The sequence below is a fragment of the Raphanus sativus genome, unplaced genomic scaffold, assembly GCF_000801105.2.
Source record: "Raphanus sativus cultivar WK10039 unplaced genomic scaffold, ASM80110v3 Scaffold2221, whole genome shotgun sequence".
NCBI lineage: Eukaryota > Viridiplantae > Streptophyta > Magnoliopsida > Brassicales > Brassicaceae > Raphanus > Raphanus sativus.
The window spans coordinates 316-15,916 of record NW_026617530.1 but is presented as its reverse complement, the minus strand read 5'-3'; the positions used below and the strand labels follow the sequence as shown (position 1 = coordinate 15,916).

At 36.1% G+C, this 15,601-nt stretch overlaps 2 protein-coding genes and 2 long non-coding RNA genes across 4 annotated transcripts; 2 read left to right on the top strand and 2 right to left on the bottom strand.

Moving 5' to 3' along the window:
• Positions 1–478: 478 nt before the first annotated feature.
• On the bottom strand, positions 479–1,402 carry LOC130505377 (uncharacterized). The gene is made up of 3 exons (XR_008941647.1): positions 1,311–1,402; positions 1,024–1,058; positions 479–887 (listed from the first exon to the last, which is right to left on the bottom strand). It is a non-coding gene; the product is annotated as an uncharacterized LOC130505377 (long non-coding RNA).
• Positions 1,403–1,468: 66 nt separating this feature from the next.
• On the top strand, positions 1,469–2,873 carry LOC108830068 (ADP-ribosylation factor 2-B-like). The gene is made up of 6 exons (XM_018603677.2): positions 1,469–1,780; positions 1,865–1,935; positions 2,019–2,138; positions 2,232–2,350; positions 2,433–2,514; positions 2,620–2,873. Exons 1-6 carry the CDS (start codon positions 1,633–1,635, stop codon positions 2,623–2,625), a joined length of 546 nt encoding a protein of 181 aa, XP_018459179.1. The 5' UTR covers positions 1,469–1,632; the 3' UTR covers positions 2,626–2,873.
• A 1,838-nt stretch (positions 2,874–4,711) lies between these two features.
• LOC108830071 (uncharacterized) lies at positions 4,712–5,992 on the top strand. The gene is made up of 3 exons (XR_008941648.1): positions 4,712–5,091; positions 5,179–5,344; positions 5,509–5,992. It is a non-coding gene; the product is annotated as an uncharacterized LOC108830071 (long non-coding RNA).
• Positions 5,993–6,556: 564 nt separating this feature from the next.
• Positions 6,557–7,617, bottom strand: LOC108830069 (MLP-like protein 34). Its single transcript, XM_018603678.2, has 2 exons — positions 7,340–7,617; positions 6,557–7,009 (listed from the first exon to the last, which is right to left on the bottom strand). The coding sequence occupies exons 1-2, from the start codon at positions 7,548–7,550 to the stop codon at positions 6,732–6,734; spliced, it is 489 nt and encodes a 162-aa protein (XP_018459180.1). The 5' UTR covers positions 7,551–7,617; the 3' UTR covers positions 6,557–6,731.
• Between the last annotated feature and the right edge of the window lie 7,984 nt (positions 7,618–15,601).

Genomic DNA, 15,601 nt, shown 5'->3' with positions numbered 1-15,601 from the left:
GTTACATCTTCTTTTTCAAACATTATTTATTAATAATAATACAATCAGTGACAATAAACTTAACTAATACTTTCTTGATAAAAACCCAAACTGTAAAAGGATAAAGATGTCGTAATGATATTATTAAAGATCTATAAGTTTTGTTTGCAATGAGAAGCATAAAAAAAAACTGAAAAAAAAATACTCATTCATATTAGATGCCATAAGCAATGACTATTGAAGGATATATTTCTCGAGCACTAGTCCTAGGGATTATAATATTCTTGCTCAAGGTTGTCTGCAATTTTTTTGTTAAGTTGGAAATATCAAATCTCCTGTTGTTAGTCTGCTTTCCCAATTCTACAGAGTTACAATACCAAGAACAATAAGTTGTAATAATCCTATAAATTCAACAACTACCTCCCAAAAAAAAAAACTATGTAATGGTAAATCATCAGTCGAAGAATGAAAAATATTACTATTCATCTTGACATAGTTGAGAATGGTGATAGATGAATTAGAGCCGCAAGCAAGCAAGGCGGGTACATTGGAGTTAGCTTATCTCACAAAATAAACTGCAAAGCATCAACTCGGTATTTGGTTTTCTGCCGGTTGGTCAGGTATAGGATAAAAGAAGGTTTGCTGAGAAATACTGCTACTAGTTACGACAGACCATGTGACATATATACAATTAAGTTTGTCAGGATATCAGATTATCCTAAGCACTTTGGTCTCCAATTTTTTTTGTCCCTGTCACTGGTTGTGCGACTATGAAAAGAAACCAGAACACTGCATTGAGAGCGATCAAAGCAGAGCATTTAAAGATGGTGGTGGGCCTGGTGGCAAACCATCGTCTCTTTGGATTCAGTTTAGTCTTCACATATTCTCGTCGAAGCATGTCTTCGTACCTGGAATATATCAAAAATCCGTGTGATCTCTCCACGTATTCAAAAAAAATTCACCCAATATACTCTTGATAACAAAAAAAAAAAAAAACTAAAAACTGTTTTAGGTAAAATTCTGATTGCATGGAGTTTTTCTCACAATCGTGCAAAGACTCAGTTCTTCTCTTGCAGCGCCTACAGGATAAAAGATTTAATCATCAGAAATTTAATATACTCTAACATCTTAATACTTAACTCAATCCAGGCCAAAATTAGTCTATACCAGACCGTAATCAGATTGCTTACTCCTGTCTACGAAATCTTCTTCTTCTTTTTTTATAAATCACGGAAATTTTTTAAGAAGTTTACTCAAAAACATACATTGATAATGACATGGCAACTTCCTATTGGTCTGACAGCATCAATGAATAAAGTTACGTTTCGTACCTCACAAGGAAGAAGCTATTGCTTACGTGTCAATTACGGATTGGCTTGACTGCATGAGCACATGACGAAGTCAAAAACCTGCACTCGGTCATGGAAGAACCAAAGGGGAGTTTTCGTAGATCAAACGTAATTTTCCCTCTTATAAGAGAAGTCCTCTGTGTTTTAAGCCTCTTATCTCTTTCAAACTCTTTTTTCGTCTCGCTTTAATCTCTCAGTTAGTTTCTACAGAGATCATCAAGTGTTGGCTGGCTACAACTTCTGTATTTGGATAAGGTTTTAATACTCTTTCAGCGTCTACTTGTGGGTTGTGCAGTAAAGCAAGATGGGTTTGGGTTTTGCCAAGCTTGTTAGCAGTTTCTTTGCAAAGAAGGAGATGAGACTTCTGATGGTTGGTCTTGATGCTGCTGGTAAGACAACTATTCTGTACAAGCTCAAGCTCGGAGAGATTGTCACCACCATCCCCACTATTGGTAAAAGCTACTTTTTTTTTAATTTGTTATATGAGTAGAATAAACTTCAGGAGAATCGTAAACCAATAACTATCTATCTTATAGGTTTCAATGTGGAAACTGTGGAGTACAGGAACATCAGTTTCACAGTGTGGGATGTCGGGGGTCAAGACAAAGTATGATCTCCGGTTCTGTTGATTCTTATCTGATTGTTGTGCATCTTATGTTGCTGAACGTAAATCTTTTTGCTTGTTTACAGCTCCGTCCCTTGTGGAAGTACTACTTCCAGAACACTCAGGGTTTGATCTTTGTAGTGGACAGCAACGACAGAGACAGAGTTGTTGAGGCTAGAGATGAACTGCACAGGATTCTCAATGAGGTCCATATCGAATCTTCTTCTTTTTTCATCATATCCCATTTAGAAAAAGTATTTACCAACTCTAGTCCTGGTTTCTTTTCTTTTTTTAAATAGGATGAGCTGCGTGATGCTGTGTTGCTGGTATTTGCCAACAAGCAAGATCTTCCTAATGCGATGAATGCAGCTGAAATCACAGATAAGCTTGGCCTTCACTCCATGCGTCAGCGTCACTGGTAAATAAACATCTTAACAAGTGTTGGAAAATCAACACCTTTCATGTGTTCTTAATTTGTGTCTCTGTTTGCAATCTACCAGGTATATTCAGAGCACATGCGCAACTTCAGGTGAAGGACTGTATGAAGGCCTGGAATGGCTGTCCAACAACATCGGTGGCAAGGTAACATACGTTTTGAAAACACATATAATCTAACTAAAGTTGGTTTCTTTTTCTTTTCTCATGCAGACGCTTATCTTCTGATCCTCTATGTTCCCTCTTACGCAGGCGTAATGACGCAAAACTGCATGGCATCGAGATGCTTCTTCTTGATGTGTGTTGGGATAATATATCTAGATGCAAGAGAAGATTATAAAGAAATTATTATTAAATGAACCTTTTTTCTATGGAGTATGTAAATTGTCTGATTGTACAAGTACGTGTCTTGTATGGTTTATTACTTTCGGTGTACTTTAGTAAAACATGGATTGATGATTGAATGTTACTGCTTTCTTGTAGTGCACAAGTATTTTCGCCGTGTCCTTGATGTTTCCTGTGTGCAGCCCATTTGTCCCTTAAATGTATCTCACACAAAAAAAAAAAAATACAAAGAGCACTAATGGTGTGCAGAGAGTTCAAGCATGAGGGGGATGCTAAGGCTAATGTCCAAAGAGAAGAGGTAGTATATGCTTACCTATATTTTGAATCAGAACCGCAGGTAATTGAGGTTTCAGTTCTCAGATAACCTTAGACTTTTACTGAAGACTCCACCTGGAACAACAAGCTTTCAGATTTTATGTTTTCTCACACCTAATGCCACTTTTCAGAGTTAAGCTTTTCTTCACTGCCATCTCTTTCTTATCCATGCTCTTGTTCTGTGTAAACATGACATGCTGTTTGGAATTATATGCCAGATACTAGACATGTAATTCCTTTCTTCAACAGCCACTTTAACTTGTTACTTATACCAGAAGAATCACCAAGAGTACTGCCGCTTCGTTGAAGCTTCCTCCCAATTTGGCTTTGTACCACCAAACTGATAATGATCAATGACTATCTCTGAACTTTCAGACCTCCATACACCACGAGCAATGCCTTATGTCACACTTCTAATTAGGCCTGAAACTTGAGTCTCCATGTTTATATGAACCATTAAACATCAGATTTCAAACTCTTATACTCATTTTTTCTCTCGAGTCAAGAGAATTAGAAGACTTGACGATTCTACATGGCTTCTAACACCGCTGATTTCACCATTAGTCTTACCAAGAGTCAAATACGTACTTCTCGACTTTAGCAGAATCCTCTCAGAACTTAACCAAACTAAAAACCCCAAAGCCTTTATCCATCTCGTTTCTTACTCATCTTCAACTCTCTTCATAACCATGAAACCTGAAACCTAAACAGAAGATAAGAAACAGCTAGGGATGTTTAAACGGGCCACATGCCCGCGGGCCTAACGGGTAAAGTTTAAACGGGCGTAGTCCGTACCCGTTTATTTATATGTAAAATCGTAACGGGTTCATACAGAGTCGGCCCGTAAAACCCGTCAACTAAACGGGCGTACCCATGAAACAAAAGGGTGCCCGTTTGATTTTTTTTTTCCTTCAAAATATACAGAAACTACGTCGTTTTATTATATTCTTTGGTTTTTTTTTTAATTTCAAAGTATCGTCGGTTCTTCTCCTCTAAGCTCTGTTTTCCATGAAACTAAGAAACATGATATGAATCGAACTTGGAGACAATATTGTGGGTGTTTATTCGTTTTCTTCATTTAGAGAAAGTAAGTATATGATTTTGACATTATTTTGTCTTTTCAGCTTATTGAAAAACAATTTCAAAGACAGATCTTCTTTTCTGATTTTTTCTGATTTTGATTCTAGGTTGCAGCTGCTAATAATTCAAGTGAGTTTCTCTGTTTTGTGTGATCGATTTTGATTTCTATATGAGATAGTGTTTTTTTTTATTCATAAGATTTCTTCAGATTTAGAAAAAAAAAATCTTCAGATTAAAGATGGTAGATGAGGAAGACGAGACTTCACCTTTATATTCTACTATATATTTTATATTTATTAGAGCAAGAATTAATAAATTTGTATTTTAAAATAATTAAAGAGAAATCTATTCAAAAAAGAAAAACTAAACGGGCCTAACGGGTATTTTAGAATTAAACGGGTCTGAAACTAAACGGGCTTGAAAAGAGATGTGTATAAACGGGTTTGAGTTTGCAGGGTCTAAACGGGCAGGGCCTTAAACGGGCAGGGCCTTAAACGGGCAGGGCCTAAACGGGTCAGGGCAGTCCGTATTAACATCCCTAGAAACAGCCATTATCCACACACACTATAGATCAAGAAAAGTATAGTAATAATCTATAATATAATGGGACAGTGTCTTCACTCCCTGAGAGACACGTGTCATCATTATCTGTTGGGCCACCTACTTTTTTCGGTTTGTTTATAAAAGAACGTATGGACTTTGCAGAACCAAGGCTACGTATATTGAGCTCTCCTCATTTCTTTTGTTTTAAAAAAAACGTAAGGGCTTCGCATATTTGGTTTTAATGGGCTACGTATATTGGGCTTTATTATAGATTAATATACATTAGGGCATTCACCGTCTTCTTTGTCGCGAACCTTCTTATCTGGCGTTCCCTCTACCGGCGCTCATCTCCGTTGCTGCGCTCTTTATGACTATTGATTATGCACGTCGCTTCCTCATCCTGTAACGCCTTCTGCTGTCTCTATTTATAGTGTCCTCCTGGTGAGTTCTCATTCGCCTTGAAATGTTCTCCCCTCTTACTACGAACGTCTAGCTCTCTAACCTACGTTACGAACATGGCATCACCAGCTCTCCAGTCGCAAACGCCGCCACTGCATATTCCACGTTCGCCTCTCTCCGTCTCGGAAGGACCTCTCAGACCGTCGTCGGTCGGCTTATCCGTTTTTGGGATTCTACAAACATTAACAAAAATGGGGAGTTCATGAGAATAACACTCCTCCTGCTCGATGAGTTTGTAATGATTGTTTCTCACTTATTTCTTTCACACTAAATTTATTTCTATCTCAAACGATAAGACATGTTTGCTCAGATTTGAAATTGTTTCTTTATGTTTTGTTTCGTTTTGTCAACGAGTATGTTTCATACACAACTAATGCTGTTCTCTTTCATTTCTTACAGGACTCGGTGATTCATGATTTCATTCCCGTTAAACGGGCCAGCCAGGACCGGTCATCTTTGAAAGCCGGTTCAATCATGAGATTGGACCGTTTTGAAGTTGCACGGGTCAGCCACACGTACAAGATAACCGAGCATCAATTCCTGATCTGTTTCATAAATAAACAGAAAAAAAAGAAACGACACACCCGTTATGCATAAATACTATTTTACAAGCAAACACTATTTTACACTTGGAACTCCTTTTGAAAACTGCCCACCACAAAATCTGAATTTTGATGGGCCAATCTGAACTAAACTACACCAAAGTCTGTACTTGAGGACTCACATATCTGTGTTCATAAATCAGGAATCAAACTCTTACATTGGCCACAGTTAGTTAAGCAAAATTAATGAAATTTCTATATTTTGGTGTAGTGTCATCCACGTTATAGTGGGCTGGATCAGAAATGAAAATTTGTTATATTTATATATTTAAAGTTTCTAATTTTGGTAGCTTCTTCTCCATTTTATGTTTGCTTCTCCTTGCTGTTAGTTAAGTTCCCTTGCTTTTTTCTTGTCTGAGAATGGCTCTAACAGTTGTAGATGATGCTGAAAAGGCAAAGTCTTTACAAACTGAGTTTGCTTAGGTCAATTTTGTTGGCGATGAGCAAGAGCTCCAGTAGCAGTGGGCCAAAGTTGAGACTGACAGATAAGCAACATATAAAAGAATTACTACTATTCTGTTTCAGAGAAGAGATTAAGCATCAGATGAAGGGCCAGTCATTGGTGTTGCTAAATTTGAGGCTGATGAATTGACTGAAAATGTTGACAAACAAATCCAGACTCATAACATCCTTTTACTCACAACAGCTGAATGGAACAAATGCCACAGAAGAAACACTCCACACGGATCAACTACAGCATCAATAATCAACAACGTAACCGGCCCCGCGCTTGCGCGGGGGCTAAACCCCTAGTATAATACAAGAGAAACAAAAGAAACAAAAGCTCACCGGCCACCGGAACTTTTTATCTTTTGAGAAGTCTAGAAAGAGGTCGGAGCGTTTAAGAGAGAGAGTAAAACTTTTAAATGCGGAGTAAATCTCCTTATTTTTTTCACATGTCACTCATATATATTATACACTCATTATTTATTGAAATTTTTAATACTGAAATCAACATGCCTCAACCATGCACACAAGTACTGATAGGAAAGTGACGAAAGTCACACGAGGAGTACTCCTCTATTCCTCAGACAAGAGATGTTCGTCCATCTCTTTGCAGAGTTCAATACAGAACTGGAGGAGAGTCTCGGGATGAGCAACCTCGTCGCTAATCTTCTCATACTCAAGGTGCCAGTGCACAATACTCCCTGGCCCTCCATGCTTAGGGGTCACCTGGATCGTGGTCAAGAAGCTTTTGTACTCTTTCATCAGATCACCTTCTATAACCCTGAACGAGATCAAGTTCTTTTCCGGCTCCACTGCCTCGATACTCTCCTTGGTCATCTTTGCCTCCCCATCTGCACCAAATTATTTCAAAATGTTAATATTATATTGGATTAACTTTGAGAATGACTTGAATGTTTTAGTTCAAAAGCTTATTATAAGTACATATATTCAAGTGAGAGTTTTTTTTTTTTCAAGTTATAGTATTATACTGGTCATTGTCTTGTAGATCGGGGGGTGAGGGGAGGTCTAAATTCAACTTAAGCTAGACAGAACTGTTTATATTGACATTGCATGATTTGGACGGCGGCATATGTACCTCATATTATTAGACCCAATAAATCTTGGTTTAGTTAGAATCCAATGATTATAAGAGAAAAATTGTATGGATTAAGTATACTTGCCAAGAACGTAGTAACAGTGGACGATAGAGCCGACCTTGCCCCATTCACCTTCGTGCAGATCACAATCTCTAATCTTGCCTGGACATGCTTTGGAGACATGGTGTGGTCTGGCGACCATGTAATAAAACTGTCCAGCCGAAGCTTTGATCTCCACGTCTGTCTCAAGCTTCTCGACCAAAGTAGACGCCTTGGTTGTTGCAGCCTCAGCCATTTTTCTACCTCTGATAATGCTTACGTTGAGTAAGAATTTGGGATATGAAAGAGGAGTGAGTTCCCTAGTGCCTCTTTAGTCCCTATTTGTAGAGTGATAGTTGAGTAACTGTTGATTAGGAAAAGTTTGTTCGTTAAAATAATCTCATCCACATCATATCACCTGCCGTATTGTTTTATATTGCTTTTTGTATTGTGTTTATAAACTGATCTATATTCATCAATCACACAATGCACGTCGTTACTTTCATTTTCGCAGTTGTTAAAATCTTTGGTCAGATATACTTAATTATTGGCAGCAGGTAGCTCTGCTATTCTAACTTTGCTCTCTTTTTCACTCTGCTTTGTTCTTTTTTTTTTCTCTTGATGTTTCCTGTGTGCAGCCCATTTGTCCCTTAAATGTATCTCACACAAAAGATACAAAGAGCACTAATAGTGTGCAGAGAGAAGCGGTAGTATATGTTCACCTATTTCAGAACCGCAGGTTATTGAAGTTTCAGTTCTCAAATTTGTTCCTTTTGAACTCAGCAGAGACTCCGTTGGATCTTCTCTGGGAGCTATGGACAGAGTAGTCTCACTGTGCATCCTTGAATCTGAGCTGTCATCAAAACCAAACGCCATTTTCCTGAACTTCATGACGTCTGAGTTATACTGACCAGAGTCATGAGCAATGCTTTGTCCCATTTTGATTCGGTTGCTGATGTCCCCCATGTCCCCTTCACTATCCAGTTCTCTCACAACCTTATATCAACCAAGTTTTGTTTGAGAAAATAAGTATTTCAAATTTGATAAACTAATTCATGAGATGTGTCGAAATGTTTCTTGTTGCTAATGTATGTGAGATTTGATTAGGCATATTGTCGCCACTAATACGGATTTTCAATAGGAGAGTGAGTAATAGGGCACTAAAGCTTCTTCATTTTATAGATTTGAATCTGTCTATTCATAAAAAGCTTACTGGATAGTGTTATAAGAAAGTTACTTAAACAATGCCTGGACGTTTTGGATCAGAATGCCTAACACATGCAGCAGCCGTTTCAATCATTCTGAAAGTTTCATTCTCCAATGCTTTTCAAGCCGTCTATCAACCAGATCTCGCTAAAATCGCCGGTCTCAATGGCTTTGTGATAGTTGGCAAGAAACGTTTCAGCCTCAAACTAGTTCATCATTTTAAGAACTACGAGTTGAGTTGAAACACCTAATACTAATAAATAAGTCTTCTTCTCAAAAATGCTTACCCAAAGGTCCACTTAGCGCGAGTTGAAACATGTGTTTGTCTTGTGCTATTATTTTTGACAAGTCCAAAGTCAGCAACCTAAACACCAAGAAGCAGAAAAGTAAGAACAAACAAAAGTCTCATCAGCTAAAATTTCAGAACCAAAGCGCCAAACAGAGGAAGTGGTAACAAACAAGGACGGTTTTCTTTATTCATCGTGCAGCAGGATGTTTGCGGACTTTATGATTCCTAGCCTATATTCTAGGACACAACCAACATAAGTAAAACACAGCATTTCAGCTAACACACCTGGTGCGGAAAGTGGTAAGAAAACTATTTGTCCATCCGAAATGCAGTAGCCAACCAGAGAAACTAAAGGAAGATGGTGAATATGGCTAATGACCTCAACCTCTACTTAAAACTCACGGTCACCTTCTTGTTGTCTTGTCCACTTCCAACCTTATGCAACTTAACAGCAACTAGTTTTCCGTCGTGTAACTCACCTTGCCACGTTGTATTATTAGGAGAGAGAAAAGAGCGACGAGCTATCTTGGGGCCTACTAATGTGGGATGTCACTTTGACGTAGTAACAGTGAAAACTTCAGATGGGCTATATATATTAGGCCCGAGTTGAGCCCATATATTTTAGCTTGGTCTTAAACTCTTAATTAAGGCCGGTAATAAATATGTTCAATCCGGATATAGTTCGGTTTGAAACGGTTTATTCGGTTTTTTATTATTTGGTTAGTAAAATACAATTACTATTCTAAACTCATATTTATTTCAGTTTAATTTAAATACCTTCGGTTTTCTGTCTTTTGGTATCAATTTTAGAGTCATATTGACAGAACATTCGTTTATTAAAAAAAGTACCAGGTGTTCTAACAAAAGAACAAAAATAAAAAATAAAAAAAAATTATACCATCAAATAAAAAGATCAATGTAGAACCAAAATTAAAGCTCAAATTTTTGAAAATAAAATAACAGAAAACAAAACACAAACATGAAATAAAAAAATTTCTACTCTTTTATACTTAGTGTTCATCAAATACATAATTCTTCGATTGAACATGAAACTCTGTTCGTTTATAAATTAAAAAAAAAATATAGTGAATAATTTCAATTAGTTGGTGTCCATCAAAGTTATATGTTCACTTCAATTTAGCAATTGTTAAAGAAGAAGATTAATAACAATAAAAATCATATGTGATAAATTGTTATTTAATTATAATTTAAATATTTTTCAAATTAGATTTTTTCCAGTGTACAGAAATATGGTCAGTATATGGTATTTATTATTAACAAAAAATAACTTATATAACAAATATATTTTCATCTGTCGTTATAAAATATATATAAATATATGTTTCTATTTTTCATCAGTTTTGTTTGGTACGGTTAAAAACTGAATCATTTCGAAATCCTACATTTTTTTAATTCATATTCATTGGATTTATATGGTATGGTTCGGTTTTACGATACCTAGCTGGTAATCATATATTTTTGGTCCTTGCTAATTGCTTAAAAACGTGTAGAGATATCAAAATTATACTTTTATCTTTCCATAGATATGATAGTTTTGAAGATTTCTTTTGTTTATAATATAAGCTCTGTTCAAAGCCTAATGCAAAAAGTAAAGTGATAAGATAATATTTGAGTGAATTGAGCTATAATCCATAAAAAAATATGGAAATTAAGAAACTACCTAAGGTAAGATTTATGTGGGGCTTAGGATTGTGCAAGTGGAGAGGAAATTACGTAGATATCCTTTTGTTTATTTAGAAATCAAAAATTCGGTAAGTCTGATATAGGTTGGAAAAAAGCGTTTTGTAAATAAAATATGGGGGATGACTGGATGAGTAATGATTAAGGTAGGATCCTCCATGCAAATTACGTGGTAGGGTTTTTTTTTTGCCAATGAAAGAGTTGAGAAATCTGACATAAATAGTTGGATGAGAGAGAATACACCAAAAGATCTTTGTCTGCATGCAAAAAACATTTACTCTGCTTTGCTCCCTTCATCAATTTATCTTGTTTAATTTGTCTTGTTTAATTTTTCTTTCAAAATTATTTATTACAAACATCTGACATTTATTATCGACATGAGATCTGTTAGTATTTTTTAAAAACGGATTTAAGAGTTGCTGAGGGTTGGATTTTGTCTTTGCATGTTCTATCGGTGAATTCTATTCTTGAGAAAATCGGGTTTTAGCATTTTTGAAGTTGTTTTGGTTTTCTTCTCTGTTTTGTAACCCAGCTATGAAGAATTTTAACAAAAATATTTATAATGTTAGCTCGTCAACATGAATTGCTAGCATGTCTGTTACTAATTTCAAGTAAGATCAATTTCTTATTTTGAAGTTTCAAAGTTTGTTTTACTGTGCATGTCTGTATTTTAACCGGCTAAGAGGAATTTTAACAACAAAATTAATGTTTTTAGCTTCGCTACTTGAACTATTTGCATTGTCTGGTGAAAATTCCAAGTTAGCCCAATTTCATAAATTGTTTTAGCTTTTCATTGACGTCTAAAACCTGATAACTGGAAAGTTAACTGTGTTATTAGAAACGTTAGCATGATATTACGAGATTTTAGCATTGTCTGATAATGATTACAAGTTGGAACAATTTCATAATTCGTTTTTGGTGACATATCTTTTTGTTGACCGGATAATTCATATTTTAGCCGAGTTAAGTTGTCTTGTTAGTTTAATTTTCCATTTTTGTAACGGGCTCTGTAAATTTTTGACCAAAAGTTCGGGGGTCAAAAAGAAAGAAATAAAAAGCTAAGGGACCAAGCTTGCCAAATGAAGAAACATATCCATTGATGAACACGAACAGAGCTTGTCCCGGAGGAGCCGACTTGACGCGACGGCGTGACTTCCGACGAGACGCGAGGGCGTGAATTCAGACGAAGAGGATTTGAGCTAGGGATTGGTCCTTCCACAACAGAGATAAGATGCAGATTCACGGTGGAGACTTGGGCTCGAGCTTGATTTCGCGAGGTAGAGGAGACGCATAGCCACGACGGAAATTGAAGAAGATGGAGAATCGTGGAGGAAGCACGGTGGCTGTGATTGGTGTCAACAAGCAGAGGCGAAGAACTTGAAAGCGAGCTTGAACCGATACATACACGGAGGTCCTTGGCTGAGAGAGACGACGACCACGACGTGAGGCTGAAGACAAGCTCGCAGAGATGAAGCCGGTATGGGTCAACGACGATGAAAACGAGCATGGCAGCTTGATGAAGCTGGGGTTTTGAGTCCATTTTCAGACAGGAAAGGAGATACTAAAAGTTTTGAGCTTCGATCCAGTACTTCGATTACAACGATCCAAGGGATTTTAATTAAAATAATATATAAAAATGAAGTATATCAAGTTGTCTGACACAAAAATAAGTTTCGTGTAGATTTGGTTTATCAGAAAAACAAGAAACTAAAACGAATGAGTTTGTTGACAAAAAAAAAACGAATGAGTTTTGTCGTTATAAACGAAGTAAGTTCAAAGGATATGGGTTAAATGGTCATTGTAATAAGTGACAATTACAGTAGACGACAAAATTAGGGTATTTAGTTAATATGCATGTTCTCCTTATGTGTGTGATGCAAATACTTTTTTTTTTTTTGTCAACTTCTGATTTTATTAAATATAAAGAGTACATAAATTTTTGGAAAATTGCACTCCATACACTAGACTTTTCTCCTAATTAAGTCTATACCCTAAATTCCCCCCAATGGTGCCTCTCTTCCTAGAAAGAAAGTTGTCACATCAAAGGCATTTTGCTAATATCCTATTCTTCTTTGGGTTTCTACCAAATTTACTCTAAATTTTTATCTCTACACATATTAATATATTACAAAGTGGAATACACGTGTAGAGTAACAAAATAATTTCAACCACGAGGCATTAATGGGATATGCAAATCTAGATCCTTCCTTACACCGCCGGTAACTTCTCTTCCCACCGCCGGTTACAGAGCTTCATCTTCCCACCTTCAATCCTCGATTCACCTTGATTTTGTACTCTTTATATTTAGCTTTCGCCTTCCACCGTTACTAGAAGCTTGAATCTCTTACAACCACTGGAGAATTAAATCTGAGAAACTCTAATTGATTTAACAAGAAGACTCTTTACTGGACCACCTTTATAGAAGATGCCAGTTTCTGCTGGATCTCCCTTAAATCAACCGAGCAATTCCAACATCACCATCGTCCTTTTCATCTGAGATGCTCCGTTCATGTTGACTTATAAACTCTTAATATATAAGAGAGAAAGAGCCTCGTAGAAAAGGGATCTGTGCTCAACCAGCAAAGAAGAAAAGATTCAAACCCTAGCATCTACGGAATATGAGTTTGACCCAGCGAAAGAGATAAACAGAAATCGCCTACGCGAAAAGCTTATCCACAAAGGAAGGTAAAAAGTCGCCTACGCGAAAGGTTTATCCGCAACGGAAAGTAACTCGATCTAGTGATCGATAATATGATACATCATAACAAAAAACAAAAAGAGGGATGGTGACCGGTGGCGATTGCTCACCGGCCACCGGGGATGATTTCAAGTTTTTTGTAAAGCTAGAGAGAAGATGGAGTGTTTAAGAGAGAGAAACTAGAGTTTCGCTTTTGCGATGCAAATACTCTAATATTTAAATATATATATTTTTAAAGAAAGTTAGAAATATGATTTTCGTTGGTCACTTTTTCTCCATAATTAAATGCTAAAAACGTTTTTTTAATATTTGTGTTTTAACCTAAAACTATTTATAATCTAAAACAGCTGGAGTAGTATAGTAAACATTCTTCATTCATCTTTTTACTTTTCTGAAGCCTTCGTGATGCACCCATACATGTCATTTACTTAATGGATCTGTCGTTGGTATTGGACTTTCTTTTTATTTTAGTTTCGGTCATGTTGGCTGTCGATTAGAATCAAGGATGAACCTCTAGAAGATTTGCCATCATATATTAAGCATGCTACTATATTTGAATTGAGATTATGAACTTACGTGAGCTATAAGAAGTTGGGAAATAAAGCTAAAACTTTATATTCAGGGATAAATAGAATGAGATCACAGATATTTAATGTTTTGCGATAGGGTTTATAGAAAAATGGCTCATCGACCCTATTTGCATGATTTAATAAAAAGAGGTTATTTTATTATTTATTTTGCTATCGGATATTTGAACAAACAACGACTTGAAGGAAAATATACATTTTATATAACGTTTTCAATTAAAATGCAGTATAATATTGCGGAGGTATAGTTTTAACACTATATAGTTTTACAAAGTGGTAAAAGAAGAATAGATTATCTCAAAATAAAAGGATCAAAATCACTCTAAGAACTCTTAATTAACTAGTTGGACCGCAACCTGCTTGATCACCACGTCCCTTATTACCGTGCCTACCTATTATGTTATATTGCATCTCTTGAAATTTTGTGTAAGATTGATTGAGCTTCCTCCTTGGAGACAAATCACCTATTTCAAAATCTGAACAAACTCCGGAGTCTAGAGCAACAAAATGGTTTGTTTCCAAAGGCATTTTCTTTCACACCTGATTTTGGGGGGGGGGGGAGTTGAGAAATTTACAATAGCCAGAGGAGGACTATATAGTGAAGTTTTTAAAATAGGAGTAGAAGTGCTCGGCACATTTCTGATCAAATCAGTTTGGGTTGGACAGCCATTTCCAAGATACTGTTGGAGGAGAAGTTATGGCGTTTACTATAGGATGGTTATCATGGTTTGAAATAATTTATATGGAAGATAGTGTTGACGATTCTGCCTCCCCACACGGTGAAACCCAAATGAACATCGATGATACCAACATCAGTGGCAGAGGCATTGAATCGATGAATCCTTGATTTATCAACACCAGTGGCAGAATGTTTTAATTATCTTTTTGGATCGATGAATTCTTGCTTTATCATAGTTTCCTTTACATTTTTCAAAACCAGATTACATTAAATCAAATGGCCTTTTGAATATAGTAACATGCAGAGTATTCACAATTGTGGAAAGACGGACCAAATAAAGGCATGTACCACTATCTCCCACTAGCAAAAAGATCTTCGCATGAGTTACACATTTTTATTATAAAACTTATTTTTTTTTGCAAACTTTATCATAATTAAGTGGTAACAAATAAAGTGGTAAGGCAATAAGACTTGTAATGTATGGTAGTGTCCTATAACCGATAAAATCGTATAAGCCATCGGATGCATACATATTGCACATGCAAGACAACGAACTAAGAAAAATAGCAAGCCACATTAGTGTTGTACACTTTGTACTATATATTGAGATGGAACAATACTTGGGTTCACCTCTATTGAGATGCATATGATGTGACATCACGTTATACATGCGCACACTTAATTTTCACATATACACATACTTATACTGGCACGGATTTTCCCTTTTTAATATTTAGAAGTAACACGTTCAGTTCACATATCAATTATGACATGAACTATCTCATGATATGAGTTTCAAAAAAAACTATCTCATGAAATACTATCTCGAAGAATTCATGTAGGAACATTGACGTGTAAAATTGGAGATGCAGTGAAAACAAAATTCAATAAAAAAGGGGAAGACACGAAAAAAAAGAAAAAGCTAACATCTAAAGGCAAAGAAGCCTCTGGCTTAAAACTCATTATTATAAAACTTGGGACATACCACGTTTACCAGGGGGACCTTCAAATTCATCATTTCATGTACAATTTACTCATTTATAAATGTTCACTGAAATGATGTAAGAAGCTTTTTTGATCGTTAGGTGAATTTGAGTTTGTTTCAGAGAATTCAAGGTCAACTGAACTTAAAATTTTACTTAATTTG

Bases quoted from the DNA above. Each gene is read 5' to 3' on its own strand.
- LOC108830068 (XM_018603677.2), top strand. From the start codon at position 1,633: ATGGGTTTGGGTTTTGCCAAGCTTGTTAGCAGTTTCTTTGCAAAGAAG. The intron at 2,139-2,231 runs GTCCATATCGAA...TTTTTTAAATAG, and splicing joins TGCACAGGATTCTCAATGAG to GATGAGCTGCGTGATGCTGT. The intron at 2,351-2,432 runs GTAAATAAACAT...GCAATCTACCAG, and splicing joins TCCATGCGTCAGCGTCACTG to GTATATTCAGAGCACATGCG.
- LOC108830069 (XM_018603678.2), bottom strand. From the start codon at position 7,550: ATGGCTGAGGCTGCAACAACCAAGGCGTCTACTTTGGTCGAGAAGCTT. The intron at 7,010-7,339 runs GCAAGTATACTT...AATTTGGTGCAG, and splicing joins CCACTGTTACTACGTTCTTG to ATGGGGAGGCAAAGATGACC.